Source organism: Psammomys obesus, unplaced genomic scaffold (assembly GCF_907164565.1).
Source record: "Psammomys obesus unplaced genomic scaffold, mPsaObe1.curated_primary_1811, whole genome shotgun sequence".
Lineage (NCBI taxonomy): Eukaryota > Metazoa > Chordata > Mammalia > Rodentia > Muridae > Psammomys > Psammomys obesus.
In genome coordinates, this window is record NW_026591711.1 from 5,208,991 (window position 1) to 5,225,549 (window position 16,559).

Sequence of the window (16,559 nt, forward strand, 5' to 3'; positions counted from 1 at the left end):
GTGTGTGTGTGTGTGTGTGTGTGTGTGTGTGTGTGTGTGTGTGTGTGCTTACGGCTTTAACTCAGAGAGAGAGAATGTATAAATGAATGAATGAGTCACAAATGACAACCATGACAGCTTTCCTTTAAGTAAAGGCAATAGGTAGATTCTCACAGAAACTCTTCCTGGATTTCCAGTGATGTTCATCTGGCATCCTGGGTGTTGAAGATCTGCCACACAGTCCTCACCATCAGCTACATCAGAGCATACAGTGCATGTGTGGTTTCAAGCCCTCCCTGAATTTTAAACCATGTAGTTCACCTCCCTACCTTGGTTAATTTGGCTCAAATAGATGGTTGCTGGCTGATGTTTGAGCCACAGTGGCCCCTAGAAGTTCCAAAACTCATGTCAGCCATGAGACCTAGTGTGGAGTGAATGTCTATCAGCTCCATTTCCTCAGCAGGCTGCCTGTGGCCAGCCAGTAAGGGAGATGTTAGGTGATAAAGGATTGGCTTTACTGGGGAGATAGGTGCAGTTGTTTGTTTTTTTTTTTTAATTTTTATTTTTTTAATATTAGTTACAGTTTTTAACTTTGTATCCCAGCTGTATCCCGCTCCTTCATTCCCTCCTAATCCCACCCTCCCTCCCTCATTTTCTCCCTACCCCTTTCCAAGTCCACTGATAGGGGAGGACCTCCTCCCCATTCACCTGACCCTAACTTATCAGGTATCTTCAGGCCTGGCTGCAAAGTCCTCCTCTGTGGCCTAACAGGTCTGCTCCTCCCTCAGGTGGTGGTGGTGGGGGAGGTCAAAGAGCCAGCCATTGAGTTCATGTCAGAAATAGTCCCTGTTCCCCTTACTAGGGTCCCCACTTGGATACTGAGCTACCATGGGCTACATCCGAGCAGGGGTGCTAGGTTATATCCATACATGGTCTTTGCTTGGAGATAGACCCCTGTGCCCAGATATATTTGGTCCTTTCAGAGCTCCTGTCCTCTCCAGGGGCAGTTCTTAAAGGTAACAGGAGGCCCAGCTTTGGCATACTTCTAGTCTTCTAGTGTTATGTAAACTGTGAGTATTTCCTGTGCAAATTGCAGGCCTTCCCAGGACCTGGTCTCTTGGGAGTGGAGGCCATAATTGGCCAAATGGCTCCTGCATTTAAAAAGACATTGTTTTTAAACATCACTTTTCCTACTGATGTGCCTGCCTATTAGGAGAGCTTATCTAATGTAGACACACTGTCTTCTCAGTGGAGTGTATGGCCAGAGAGTGAAGATCTTGTAGCATGTTCACTAACTTACAAGGTTTGTTTGTTTGTTTGTTCGTTTGTTTGAACAGTGCATACTGACTTCTGATGTCCTTTTTTTTTTTTTTTCTGGTTCAACTCTACATACATATCTGCTCTTTCCTTCTTCGTTATCAGCCCATCTCCTCTCAGCTCATCTGCCCTGGTTCCTGCTGGATGGCTCTACATTCTCATAGACTCTGTTCTCTCTCTGATTGTTTACCTCTTCTCAGGCTTTGCACCTCTCAGAATAAGAGCTTCAGGTATACTGGGTCAGTACACATCCACATGAATGCAAAATGAAGTCCAAAGTGACAGAGATAGGAGGCACTGTGGCTCCAGGATAAATCTCAGGTCAGCCAGACTTGATAACCAATTGCAAGCCACAGCACCAGTTGCCTGATGGGTTTCACTGAGCATCTAGGTAAGGGGAAGTGCAGGCTGACTCCACAGGCAAGATCTGGAGAGCTAACCAAGCCAGGAATGTGGTGGGGGCATGGTGGCAGAGTCACGTGACCTCTGACTGCTTCCTCTGACTGCTTGCTCTGCCATCTTTTGCCATCTGTCTTAGAACAAAGCATTTATTCTTTTGGAGTGACAAAAGCCAAACCCAAGTAGAGATGTGCTTTTCAGGGTTGCTACCAATGTGGCAAGCATCTAATATGGTCCCTGACAAAAACCAGGTCCTCGGTTAATGTGCAAGAGCCCAGGCAAGTTCACCTATCAAAAGCAGGCTTTTGAGATGGTCACTGGGGACAGTCAGGGTGATGATAGTAGTCCCTGAGTGGGAGAGAAAAGCAGCAGTGATAAGGAAGAAAGCAAGATGCCCAGGTCAGCAATCAAACCACCAAGATGAAGATCCTGAGGATGAGAAACAGAAGGTACCAGCAGCTGAACGATGGTGCCAATTATGGCAGGCAGATTCAACCGTGGAAATAATGCTCCATTGCTTTCTCAAGATTCATCATCATAAGATAATACTTAGTGAGCTGCCGGAGCACCTGGCATTCTACAGGCATTTCCAGAACACTCCTTGCCAAGAGATTCAAAACATCTTCCAGAAAACAAAGGTTCATTTGCCCTTTCCATGAATTATCAATCAGCCACTTCATAAGCATTTGTTAATTAACAAGTGTATGCTTGGATAGTCTCCTCTGGGCTTCCATCACCTCTGCCCACCTGTCTGCTTGGCTTCTGCAGGTGGATGGCATGCAGGCCAGTGAAAGGCTCATTTTCAGAAAAGACCAGGCCTGCTTCATTCAGTACAAATAGCTCCAGGAATCCTGGCCTTCAACTCCCCACCTCCACTCCTTTCTCCTCCGTTCTTAGCAGGTGCCACCTTTACTTCCAGGTAGCTCTCTGGCGGGCCCCAGCGCCTCTGCATGTCTGAGGTTCAGACCTAGTGCCATGCCCTGGCTGAACATCCCCAGCTGTCAGTCCTTCCTTGCCCTCTCACCCTGTTTGTTCTAGCTCCAGGACAGCGGGCCCTTCTTGTCCACAGAGGATACATTTCCAGATATCTGATAGATTCCCAAAAGAGTGGCAAGTGCTAACTCTGACATCTAGTCTACTTACCTACAGTAAATAACTTACAAGTTAGACATAGGAAAAGATTAACAACTCACAACAAAATGGAACAGTTTCAACAATATATTGCAATATAAACTATTTTAAACTTCTGAATTGTTTATTTCTGGAATTTTTCATTTAACATTCTCAGACCATGGTTAACTGAAGCCGATAGAAAAAGCAGATAAGAAGGGAGTAACCTGTTTAATATTCTTCCTAATATGCTTTCTTAACACATTGAATTGCTGCCTGCGGGTCTTTCTCCAGAACAGAGACTCCATCAGTGAAGTCCATCCCTGGCATGGAGAGCAGCCAAGCAGCAGTGGGTAATCAGCAAACACAGAGCAAAGTCATGCAAAAGGGGCGGAGATGGGTAACATAAGGAATTCAGAACCGCCAGAGGATTGCTAAGAGTCCATCAGGCTTACCCAGTGCTGTTATCAGGGCAGTGAGTTGGGCTTTTGGCACTTAAACCCAGACTGATAATGTATCCTGCAGTGGTCCAAGTTTCTTTCTGGCCTTATCCAAAGGGCCAAAATGTCAAGATTTTTTGCATAACTAATTCAAAGTCAAATTCCACTGGCATTGCCTAAAGGACATGCCACATAAGCAGAATGCTTTTCTGACCTAAATGTCTCCTTTCTCCACTAGGGGCTTTCTGGAGAATAGAGGATTACAAAAGGCAATTCCAAAAGGGAAATAAAATGACAGTCTATCATTTCAAACCATTCTCCATTCTCTACAGCTTCATTTCCTGCTCCCTTACCATGCAATACTCTATTTATGAAGACTATTCTTTTAATGCAAGAGTCGATTGTAGAGCTGTGGCTCCCTGGGCTCATGACCAGAACCAGCCTTTCTTTTGATTGTCAGAGGTTGGATGGGATACAAGGTCTTCTTCAATTGCTGTCACACCTCACTGCCCTGTTTCACCTGCCAGGGAATCAGTTGCTTTTTCAACCTCACTGAAATGTTCCTTCCGTCTTCAGGGGCATTTTCCTGGGTTCTGGTGTTTCTGAATAGCCTGTCTCATCGTTTCATTTTTATTTGTAAAGCTGTCCTTTGAAGCCTACAAAAGTATTCTTCTTCATTACACAGTTTAAGGTTTAGTAGTCATTCCTGAACTTCTCAGCCTCGGGCTGTAGGCCTTGGTCTTGTCTCAAGCTTGCCTGGGAGATGTAAACAAGGACTGGCCAAATCTCAATGAACTCAATCCACTAAAAGTCACAGATTTCTGTAACTTAAGGTGGCTTTCTGTTATCCCATTATTCTCCTGCTTTCTATGTTAATCTTCAAAAATAAACATTTTAAAAGAAAGTGCATTTTGGGAGGCTGTAACACTCTGCAGGTACAAGATACCCAGAGCTGGAACAGCTCTAAAATCATATACAATTGATTCTACAAGCCAGAAACAAAAATCAATCTCTTTGCTCTTTAATTGGCTTTATGTGTAGTGATTAGAAGGCAATTGCTTCCCTGGTAGAAGCATTTCCATTCCTTTCATCCTGGGCTTTCTGCGTTGGTCTTTCTTCCCTCTTAGTATTGACACAACCAAGAATAAAGGGCTTTTCCCATCAGTTTTTCTCTCCGTCTTTCATCTTACTAACACAGTCAGCTTTCTTTCTTCACATTATTTTGTCCTTAGTTAGACTTCCTTTGGTCTTAGACTATAGTGTGGTGGAAGAATTGGCATTTGAGCTTTTTTCTTCTTAAAGATAAAACATTTTTAATATGTGTTCCCTTTCTTTTTTCTTTCGTTTGCTTTTGTAGACTCTTACTTCTGGAATTCTTTGTGAAGCTGAGAATGACTTGATTATCCAATTTCTGTTCTTCATCTTTTTCCTGAGTTGTGGGATTACAGAGATATTCCATTATGCTCAGTTTGTGCATTGTTAGGCATCAAACCCTGGGCTCCATGCATGCTAGTGTTGTACCCAGATCGTGAGACCCCAAAAGACCACCAAAAGTCAAGTCTGTTGCAAAACACATGAGGATCTTTTTATTACAAGCTCAAGCCTGGGTCACAGCAACTACCTTGGTTGAGGAGGAGTGCCGCCCTGTGGTCTAGGGGAACAAGTGGGTCAAGGAAAGTGAGGGACCACTCACAGGGCAGCTCATAATAGGCAAAGTTTCTAGAAGATTCTTTAACCTCACATGTGGTTTCTGTTTCTTAAAATGTAACTGTGATCTGTGTATCCAACTGTTATACAGTCACTCTACTATAGTGCATTTCACTCTTCCGGAAAAAGAAAGGGTAACCGATAACATCACATAGCACAGCGTGTGCCCTGCCATCCTTCCCTGGCCTGGGACAGCATGACCCATTCTATCCTCCTCTCAGGAGCCAGGTCAGGAGTGACACACTGAGACACAGTACAAAATCTGTGCTCTTTGGAAGGCTGGTTTCAGGCTACTTCTGTTGTTTGAATTTCCCCTCCGACTGTAACAGCACTGACAAGTGGGGCATTTGAAGAGAAACTGGGTCACCTGGGGAATGGATTAATGCCTTTATGGAGGTACTAGGTTATTTGCTACATCCATGGATAAATTATGCAAACAGAAATCAAATGTTCTACACCCCAACACACACACACACACACACACACACACACACACACACACGCATACAGACAAAAAGACAGAGTAGCTCCTACTTTAGCCCAGGCTATGTCTTAGACATTGGAGGGGCCTCTGGGGAAGTGGTGAGAGCAGTAAGAACACAACACTTCTGGTTCTGTGGAAGGTAGTTCCTGTGCTCCAAGACCTGACCAAACAGCTCTTTTATCCTGCTCCCTGGAGTACCGCCATGGGAACAGACAGCACAGGAGGGCTGGATAGCACCTTTCTACCCAGACAGTCTGCATCCAGGATAGGGCTTCTAACACAGTGCTTCTCAAAGTGTGATTCCAGGAGCAGGAGAGAGCATCACCTGCTATCCTTCCAGAAATGCATGTTGTCTGTCCGAGCCTGGACTTGCTGAATAAGAAACTGAAGATGGAGGCCATCCACCTGTCTCGAGTGTGAGGACCAGTGTTCTCAGGACTAGTCTTGCTCTGTTCTGCTTTCTACATCCTAAGATGTTCTGCTAAGAGAACATCTAAGAGTACGTTGCCTCCTGATACTGATGGACCATCTCTGTGCTAGATTTTTCATGGATTCCATAGTAGACAACAAGGCATCCCATGGCACTCTTTGTTTCTGCTTTGTGTCTTTCCTCCCAGATGTTACTTCCATCCTTTAAAAGTATCTTGCCTTTCTTCTTTGCTAGGTTTAGCTTTACCATACTCTTTCATGTTACAAAGACCAAATATGAATCCTTATACAAATAGAGTCTGTGGTCAGTGCCAGTCTCCTGCCTCCACCTGTTCTGGCATTATACTGCTGATGCTATTTTGTATTACAAGTTAACAGAATTATTCAAGTCCAGGTCTAATGATCCATCCTCATGTTAATTCATATTGTAAGTATTCTGTTATAAACTCCACCTCTTTTGGGTGAGGTTCACATATTTTCTTAATCAGTGACTATGCATAAAACATCCTTGCTACATTTCTTTTTGCTTTGAGAAAATCTTTGTCTTAATAAAAATAATAAATTCATTATGACTGTGCCAGGAATACTGTGATGAACACTTCCATCCCACCCCCAAAATCCTAACTCCTTTACTTAGTGATTAATGAACATCTCCTAATCTGGGATTTACATGACTGTTTTGCTAATAAAAGCCAATCCATAACTTATGCTCTCAGATTCTCACCCTTGCCTTAGCTTCTGCTTCTCCATTGTCTGGAGGATAATGCCGTCCTAGCCATGGGAGAGCAGTAACTCCTGCCTGTGCCCTTTCATAATCACAGTCTTGCTTGACTTCAGCTCTAAAGCCACTGTATCTCCAAGTCTTGTTGGACAGAACAGCAAGTTTCACTTCAGCGATGCTATCTCTCTTCCCTCCTTCTTATTTACATGGCCACTATCATCTCCCTAACTCCTGAGAAAGGAAATTAAATAACCTGGGAAAAGCCTGACAAGGGCATATTGGTTGGCATTCGGTACCTTCTGTCCCGTTAGGTAATTACACATCGATTGTGTGATGAATTGTTCTAGTGCCTCCCAGGCTATTTCTACCAGGTATTTAATTACACTCCCTGGGTCTCCCTTTGCTTGGTTGTCCTCGAAGTTCCATGACTTCCCAAGAACAGGCTAAATGCTGTATCGCCAATACTTTCCTGTCTAAAAATGCGTAAAAGACTCACTTGCGTTTCTATAGGCTCTGTGGCTTACATATATAGTCCAGTCACTTTAGGTTGTCATAGTATATCTTGCTTAAAAATTAAAGATGTCTTTCATTCAGAGCAGCAAATGAAGAGGGCTGCACATGAATAGGCGACTTGGCCCACCATTAGATAGACCTAGAAAGGTGTTTATGTTTTGTGCTTAGTGTAAGATTTTATTAATGGGACACATACCTTTGTAGTAAGATTCATCAGAATATTATAACGTTCATTCATTTCTAAATGAACTGAGTCCTTTAGACAGAGACTGTATGGACCTCAGAGCCCAAGGTCTTTTCAGTTCAGCCCTTTCAGAAGAACTTGGGCAGCCACTCATCAGGCACCAACAGGAACTTTGAAGAGTGAGTTAATATGTATAAAGTGGTTAGGTTAGAGGCAGGTCCAGTAGCTGTGCACAGAAAGTGCTGACATTCATTCTTGCTCCCTCCCAAACGCTGTGAAGGTAGAATAAAACTACAACCTGTAGCCAGGGAAGGACTTCACTGCGGCCATTTGAAGGAGCAGCCAGCCCTTCGTGTTTAACACATACACATGGTCAGAAAGGCCAAGACAGCAGCAAGAAGCAGGCATTCAGTGACCTTCTCGCTCACCTGCAGGGGGCAGCCTGCTAGAAAAAGCAACCAGTGCTGCTTAGTGGGGACAGGAAGGTGGGGTGGAGTCATGTGACACTTCCTGGACATGTAAACTATACTGGTTTTAATTTCATGAAGAAACCTGGTGTCACCTCCTATCAGCCATTGACCTGGACTAATGATTTGCATTTAAAAGTTTGCAAAAGAAAAACAGGAAGTCCTCCACTTTGAAATACGTGGTCTTAAAAATTGGTTTGACAGATGATAAAGAATGAACAAATAGATCTGCTGTAAAATGCTGTGGAATGTTGGGGGAATGTGGGCGTGCCTGCTGCAAATGGCTTCCAGGCTTTCATATATTCAACCAAATCTATGAAGATTTCCACATAAAACCATTAAGAGGGCCCAGGTTATTTGTGCAAGCAGAGAAGGCTGAGAGGCAAAGCTGTTCTCTGTGGTGCTGGGCTCTGATAGGCGGGTGATAGGTTCAGTGTCTGGTGGTAGTAGAACCCCATAGGCCATGTGCAGGAATGCATACTGTGGAGTTTATAGTGATCAGGAGGACGGGCGTTAACACGGTGATCTCGATATTTCACTTACTATCCTGCTGTAGAGTTCTTGGGGGAGTGCCTACTCTGGAAGCAGTGTATTGGATGCTTAAAAAAAAAATAATAACGGAACAAGCTTCTAGCTTTTATACAATCATTGCGATGAAGAAAAATGAGTGCCAGTCCTGAAATTGGGGCTGGGCTTCCGACTTGGCCCTGATGAGCTATGAGAGCAAACTGGTAACCACTCGGAGCTGCAGCTTCCTTCCCTATGAGAAAGATGCAAAGGCACTCAGCCACCAGCCTGGTGGACAAACATCCATAAAGCATGCTAGAGGCACGAGGAATTCACAGGACCATGCATATTCAGAGAGCAGTGTTATCCCCTAAGGGAAAGACTTGTTCTTCACATGGTATAAACACATGTGTGTACACATGTGCACACGCGAACACACACACACACACACACACACACACACACATAGAGTCAGCTAGAGACAGGCAGAAACAGAAAAACTCAGAGAGAGACAGAGACACAGAGAGAACTGTTTTAAAATATAAATCACAAATGTGTATACAGACTATAATAGATGCATAACAGAGTTTATCTTCAGAATTAAAATGTCATTGGGTGGGGTTGCAGGGACCTGTCTAAATACCCTTCAGGACAGACTGTATATGCAAAAGAGACTAACACTTACTAGACAAATTTTTCATTTTGACGGTGTCCTGAACTCCGCTGGTCCTTCCTTTTCTTTATTTGGGCATGTGTTAAGCACTGCATGAAGGGAGGAATTTGCTAAGGGGATAGAGGACATAAGCAGGTCCGTTCATCAACCATCCCCCGACTCCCTCAAAGTTAGTGGCAGCATCTTCTTCAAAGTCTTTGATTCTGTTCTATCGGACAGTTCGAGCTCCTTGGGCTTAGGAGGAAGGAGGAAATTTTTAAAACAGTCAAGAGGAGAATCAGGAAGGTGAGCTAGGGACTGGAGCGGAGCCTTTTAAAGGGTTACGAGAACCAGGGTTATTTAGTTTGAGGAAGAACATGCAATCAAGGGGCTGAGGTAGCTCTTAATGATCAGTCCATATTCTCCAGAGAGGAGTCTGACTTCTGCTTGCACTGAAGACCAAGCAAGCGAAGAAGCATAATTATGAGGCAAAAAAAGATTTAGGGTTAGATTATAAGATGAAGTTTCCGTCTGTGAGTAAATCCTGGATTTTGATTTCCCTTTACAAGGTTTCTTATTTTAAAATGTGACACCTGCTCGTAGGAAATATCAAAAGAATGGAAATGCTGGTGGGGTAACTTTTTTTAAAACACATACACACAGTATATTTTTGTAAGTAAGCTTGTAAAATATTTCCTTATGACTTTTCCAAACACCCTTAGTGGCGTTTCTCTTTCTTTTCCTCTTACCCTGCACTACTTCCTCCTCTTCTAGGGTCCCCCAGACCATTTTCTCCCTTTCATGGTACTTACTATCCCCCTCCCTAGAGTTTCTCCCCGCCCCCAGATCCTCTTTTATTGTTTTTGCTTCTGCAGTTATTTAAGGGCAGAAGCAGAAGCACAGGGAGGAAACAGTAGATGGGTGCTTGCTGAGGTACAATTGCTCTTCCTTCACTCTTCAAATGTGCACATGAGAAATTTGGGCGTCACTTCCTCCCCCACCACGGTGTGTGTTCCACTGTTGCTTATCTGACGAGTTCTCGGAAACCAGCACTTCACTGAGGTCCGTTCTAGACAAATACTTAAACAGTGCTCCAGCCCCTTGTCCCAGGATGTCTTCCGTGCTTGGCCCCGACCCCTGGCGGCTGTTCCAGCACGCCGTCTAGGGCGGAATTTGCAAAGGAGTCCCTCAACAGCGGGGATCTTGTGCCGTGGCTCCAGTGTGTGCAGGTGTGTCTAATCCACCCTCCAACTCCTTAATCCTGTCCTTTAGAGTTTTTGTTCATTTGCTTCTTACACTTTACAGAATTTATATTTCTTCCATTCAGGGAGTAGGTTTTTTTTTTTCTTTTTTTAATTAATCTTGCTAACATTTTAGTGTAATCTAGTTCATGTTCCTCTGTGCTGCTTTAGTTTTGTTGCTGGCATTTGGTAGGTATTGTCCATTCTTAAACACACTTTTAGACCAGTATTATAAGAACTATTCCCTGTTACTTTCCTTTAGCTTCATTCTACTTTACACATTCAGAGCATTTGTTGCTTATTTGAATTTTGGTTTGTTAGTAACTTTCCTTGAAGATAGCCAAAAGTGTAAAGTTCTTTTATGCTCAAACAGGTCCCCCCCCCCCGACTTCTGGCATCTTAGATAAGACATGTTGTGCATGGTCAGCAACGTTCCAGACTAAAGACCCGAAGCTGTTGCTCACCCCGGCCCACAGGGTCAAAACCGTCAATGCTGTCTGTCGCTTTGCCGCATGTGCCTGGGTTATGTGGGGTGACAGGGTCATCTCTTTCACAGCGGGGAACTGCTGGTCTAGGAAAAAGTCTTTTATTTTCTGTATAAGCATCACTAATTTTTAAATCAGATTCCTAGGGGAAAATCTAAGAAGGGAAGTTAAAGGCAGAAAGCAAATCAAAGACAGGGAGCTGCTTCGGTCCATCTGTGCATCTGCTCATTAGCAGAGTGTCTCCCTTACCCTACTCGATGCTGCTCGGGAGCAGGCAAAGCCACGGTGGCTGCCTGAAGTTGATCACAGAATGTCTGGACAGATTTTTTCCCCCCTGTTTTTTAAGGATTTGTTTTTATTCCATGTGTATGAGTGTGTTGCCTCCATGTGTTGTGCACCACGTATGTGTAATACCCATTGAGGCTGAAAGGGGGCATGAGATCCCCTAGAACTAGAGCTGAAACAATCCCAGGTCCACGGCGAGAACAGGAAATGCTCTTAGCCACTGTGCCACTTCTTCAGCTCCCTGACAGCACGTTGTGATAACACATTCTGCTCAAGAAAGGAGGGCATCATCTCTCAGGCTCAGCTCCAGGTTCAGAAAGCTTAAAGTAATGCCCTAGGAAAAAATAAGGCCTTGGGTTCTAGAAAGATGTGTGGGATTTGGATGTGCTCAGCTTTCACTCTATACCATGCACTTTGAGTTACAAGAATGAAAATTCCTGGGCTTTTACTTTATTTCCTTTTCAGCTTTATTTACTTTATTTCCTTTGGCTTCTAATTAGAAAGGAATTAACAGTCTTTAATTTTTGTGGGTGAAATCACCCCAGTATGACCAGTCCTAAATCTCCATCAAAGGCCTTTTCTTACACACTTGATCCGTATCTCAGAGAACCCAGCAGTCTGGCTGCCTCATGCAAAAGGTTCCTAAATTAGGTTTTTAAAATTATTTCTGTTAAGTATAAACTTAACATATACCAGCTGCTGAGGGATTTAAAAAGCTTTGTTGTTTTTTTTTTCTTTTTTTCTTTTCAATTATTGGAACCCTTGTTTACAGAAGACTCAATGATATTCTTTAAATGACTTTGTGTTGAATATAAAAGAATGTGTTTATCTAAGCAATGATAATCTGACTATAAAGAAACTCATTTAGGGATGATACCCCTTGCCTCTCACAGTGCAGCTGTCACTAGAATGTTCTTCCAGGCTTTTACAAATTGCTGAAAAGTCTTCCTTAAAATTAGTAGAATAAGTCAGGGAATAAACCTGGTAGTTTGGGAAGAAATATGATTCTAAATCATAGAAAAAGGATGCAGGCTCAGAAATCAGGACGTTGTGGCAGGTTTATCGAAGTTCTAGTTGGCTAACTCAATGATGAAATGCAAATCACAGGGGAAGAGATTTTAAGGTGTTCATCCCCATCAAAGAAAACCCCAAAGTCCCCCAGATAAGCAAATTGGAAGAATTCTGAGAGCCAACCAAGGCTTTAACATTTTCAGTGTTTGCCAGAACAACAGAGAAGCCCTGGGGTGAAAGGGGTCATGGCCAGACTGGCACTAGCTCTGAATCCTCACCTCCTTGTGTTATAGAGGGCGCAGTGAAGTAGTGCACAGAAAACTTAGAGTACATAGTGACACTCAGTAATGTCACGACCATCGCCAGACTGCTCCAAGTCTCACGGTTTTATAGGCAGTGCCTCATCTGATCTCTGAAACTGTCATATTAAAATAGCATGACTTGATAGCACCAATATTATTAAAGACTGAAGAAAATGAGATGCAAAGAAGTTTAATAATCTCCCCAGACTCGTACAGCAGGTAGGTTCATGGTGAGGAAAGGCCTGCCTCCATATCTGTCACGTTTCTGCAGGCGTACGCTGAGCACATGGCTCTTCACTTTCCAAACACTGACTAACTGCCACAGTGAATGGATCACCAGCCATTTAGCATCATCTTTCCTCAGCTAACAACCCATGGTACCAAGTTCCCAGATGCCTGGGAGCACCTTCTAAGATGCTAAGACTTTTGTGACTCCTCTTTGAGGTGCAGATTCAAGCTCCATGGTGAGGGCAAGGCTCTGGCCCTGATGACCTGGTGACACCCTTTCCCTGTGATATTTTGAGTAGGAGGGTGCTAGCCTGTGTAAGGAGACTTCTTTCAGAGCTCTGTGTCTTCCTGATGGGTCTGAGTTTAAACAGAGAGCACAGTTCCCTCCCTTTCCTCTGAGGAGCTGTGGTTGGGGGTTGGTAAGCTCGGGCACACCGGAGGGCACCGCCGACTCTGTTCCAGAAAGGGGACAGCATTCATATCTTTAGAAAGAGTATTTCATTGCTTATTTTATTATGGTGCATGTTCAGTGGAAAAGGGTAATGACATCCCCAATCTGTTCGAATCTACCCCTCATAGAGGCATACATATGCCTTATTCTACATGATAAACAATTCTACATGTTAAACAATTAGAAAATTAATCCTACAATGTTTCAGACTATACCAAATCCTTATTACAGTGCTCATGATTATTTAGGAGGATTTTAGCAACATTTGGAAGTTTGATCTTTCAGGATGCTTTAGCAATAAATTGGAACTTTTCGCCATGAAAGGAGCATATAGGCTCGTGCTAGCCGACTCATTTTGTAGGATTGTATGAGGCTCAGATACACGGTGCCTCTACCCTGTGTCAGACCTGGAGAGGAACCTGAGGCTAAAATGAAAAGGCGCATGGTGTGAGGCCAGCACCTGCGTGGGGGGGGGGGTCAGGTAGAGTTCTTAAATTTGTGTTTAAGGAGTTCCAGGCTTGCAGCATAGGAGGATTCCCTCTCCAGAAGGAAACAAAATAAAAGAAAACCCTCCAGGTTCACCGAGAGACTCTTTCTCAAAGAATAAGGCGGAGAATGAGAGAGTAAGATACCCAATGTCTTCCTCTGGCCCTGGCTTCCATGTGAATCCATGGGTCATGCATACATGGCAAGCACATATACCATAAACACATGAAAGAGACAGACAGATAGACAGAGACAGAGACAGAGGATGTTGTGGCTAGCCAGGCTGTGCCCAGTGAGAGAATATGTTGGCTTCTTCTGGGCCATAGTGTGGAGGTTAGCAATCTCACCAGAGAGGACCCAGTCCCTTAAGGCTTGATAACAGGCTGACAATGTTTTCTCTGGATCTAAGGACCTACTGTCATCCGGCTTGAAGAAAGGTTAAACACTATGGCTTTTCCAGGGCCCTTTAACTAAAGTGTAAGAACTGGGCTGACTTGAGGCTCACTAGATGGAGTGTAGGCTCTCCTGAGACTTCTGCCAGCAACAAACAAACAAATAAAAAACTAGAAAAAAACTAGCAAAAAGAACAAAGATGGCTTTCAACTCCAGCCATTTTCTCTCTTTATCATGAACAATTACACATATGTATTTTTCAAGAGCTATAGAGAGGATAAAGGAAAAGAGCCTGGACAGAACAGCTTTGATCGGTGGGAGCTTAGTCATGGGCCAAGTACATCCTTGCCTTCCTCTCTCTTGCATCTATCTTTCCTCCTGTGTATATCCCCCAAATGTAGAGAAGATAAAGAAAGGCAGAATGTCTTCCCAAACTTGAGTGCAGATAGAGGTGGAATAGTATTTTTGCCATACCTCTCTAGTGACGTTTGTGGCTTCTTCCCTGGCTCCGTTCCATGTACACACTGTCTTCTGTCACTTGGTATTCTTGGTTTATGTTTAGTGGTTTTACATCTAAAGGGGTTGCTCATTGCTTGGATCAGTCTTCTCTGGCAGAATCTTGTTAGGGAGACATTAAGACACTAAGACATTGATTTCCCCATTTGGGAGTCAATGTTAGATTTCACCTCGTGTTCCCCACATGTCATGAGCAGAAAAATCCAGGAGCTCTTCATAGCCATGTCCTCCCTGTGTTTGCTTGGCCGTCATTGCATGAACAATGACAGGGATAAACGCAGTGCCCTCAACCTAATATGTGTGCTGTGTATTTTCTTAAGTGATGAGTAAACCGAAAGCAGTTGATTCTCAATAAGAGCGTGGAGCAATTGATAAATTAAGAAAACATGGAGCGATTGATTCTTATTAAGAATCAATTAAACTCCTTAGTTATCTACCTCTTACCTAATTCCAGGAGTTGGGAGTCAGCTTCACCTACAGTGCTGTCCACGTGAGAAATTTGACTAGTGACCCATTTCCTGAGGGAAAAGTAAGGGTAAAGGGGTAAAATGGGGCTAAACACTACACTCGGATTTTGCACCTTGCAGTATAGATTAGCCAAAAAGACAGGTGTGAAAAAGTTTCCCTTCTAAAGAATGAACCGTTTCTAATTTTGGACTATTAGATCCCCAAGATAGTTTGCCATCATGTATTGCCTATATCCACTAAGTTTTCTAGATCTGAATTGCCTCTATGGCACACTGATGTGGTAATTGAATATCAGTAGTACTACATAAATAAGAACTTCAAAAGCCAAAAGAATTATATCTGTGACAATTTTCAGCTTGTATTCAAAAAGTTACCCATGTGTAAAGTGACAATAGAACATCGCATTTATAGAAAAGACACCTGCTAAGAAGGAGCCTCTTTATACACTCTGTGCTTTAGTTAATTACCTCATTTAAACGTTTCTTCACAAAAACATGGAGTAGACTTCACAACTCAAAGATCAATATCTATGAGCAGCCTTTTGATTGAACACTTTTCAGGTATAAAATGCACAGTAGAGAGAACTCGTGTTTTGAAGTGTCTAGATGATTAGTTGTGTGTGAGCTAAATTTGTCATAGCTAGGTGGTGAGGTGGCCTTTGGAGCCCTGGATTCCCCTTCTGAGCTTTCCTCATGATCTAGAATATACTCTAGAACCCCTGTATCCTTTGGGATAGAGGGGAAATGGCCATATATCTTCAACCTGCCTGGTATCTAGAAATCTAAGTACTGTGCCTATCTGTGAGCTTCTTAGAGTCTATTTTGCGGTAGACAAAACTGACTATGGACAAAACATCTGCCATGCCCACATCCTACACCAGTGAACACACACAAATGTGTTCCCCAATGTTTAACTATCAATAAGAATTCTAACTTTTCATAGTTCAGCACTGTTTGGACTTAGAGCCAAATGTAAGTCTGTGCTCATGTCTTATCAAGCCAATACTGTGAACATCAGGACATAAAATTTTTATGTGATAGATGACACATGATCAAATCTGATATTCTTGTTTCAGTCTTGCCCTTTGTATACTGTGCCTTGGATATCAAATGAATTGTGGCCCATTACTAAGCATTTGTTGAAAGATAAAGGGGAATGCTAGAATAGCAATTTTATTTGAGAAGAAACCAAATTATATTTCTCTTATTTTTTATCCAGGTGCAAACCCTTGTTTTTTCATAAGTGCAAAACAAAACAATTAAATGAAGATTGAAATAAATGCTTATGTTTTATTCATGCCAGAAGTATCTGCCTTGTCTTTTAGAATGAAGTTAAAATGTTTCATAGATCTCTTACTGTTTCCTTTGGAAAAAAATTGTCTTTTTAAAAAAAATCCTTTATTGAGTTGATTTGGTTTAGATGGGAAATGAGCCTGATGAATATAGAAATGTAATAATTCTGGATCGTTCCTATCCATTAGGACGTGTTGATTAATTCTAAAGCTTCATGCATCTCTGATTTGGTGAATGAATCTATAGTAAAATTACAACCAGGATGCTAGCTGTTTATCTGAATTATATTTTTGTCTAGCTGATTTGAATTCAAATGCATCATTAACGTTTTTCTTCTTTTTAATATAGGTGGAAAACAGACCAAAATATTATGGAAGAGAGTATGTATTATACTATTCTTTGTTTTAATAATTTAATAAGTAGTTACTTCATATGTCATTCAAATATAACTGAAATGAAATATTTCATTTAATATAAATGAAATATTTCCTA

At 42.6% G+C, this 16,559-nt stretch overlaps 1 protein-coding gene across 1 annotated transcript in view; it reads left to right on the forward strand.

Moving 5' to 3' along the window:
* Positions 1-16,559, forward strand: part of Chn2 (chimerin 2) — a 265,682-nt gene that overhangs the window by 162,136 nt on the left and 86,987 nt on the right. The window contains exon 4 of the mRNA XM_055611796.1: positions 16,416-16,447. Coding sequence (XP_055467771.1) covers positions 16,416-16,447 — 32 coding nt within the window. The remainder of the gene's footprint in view (positions 1-16,415; positions 16,448-16,559) is intronic.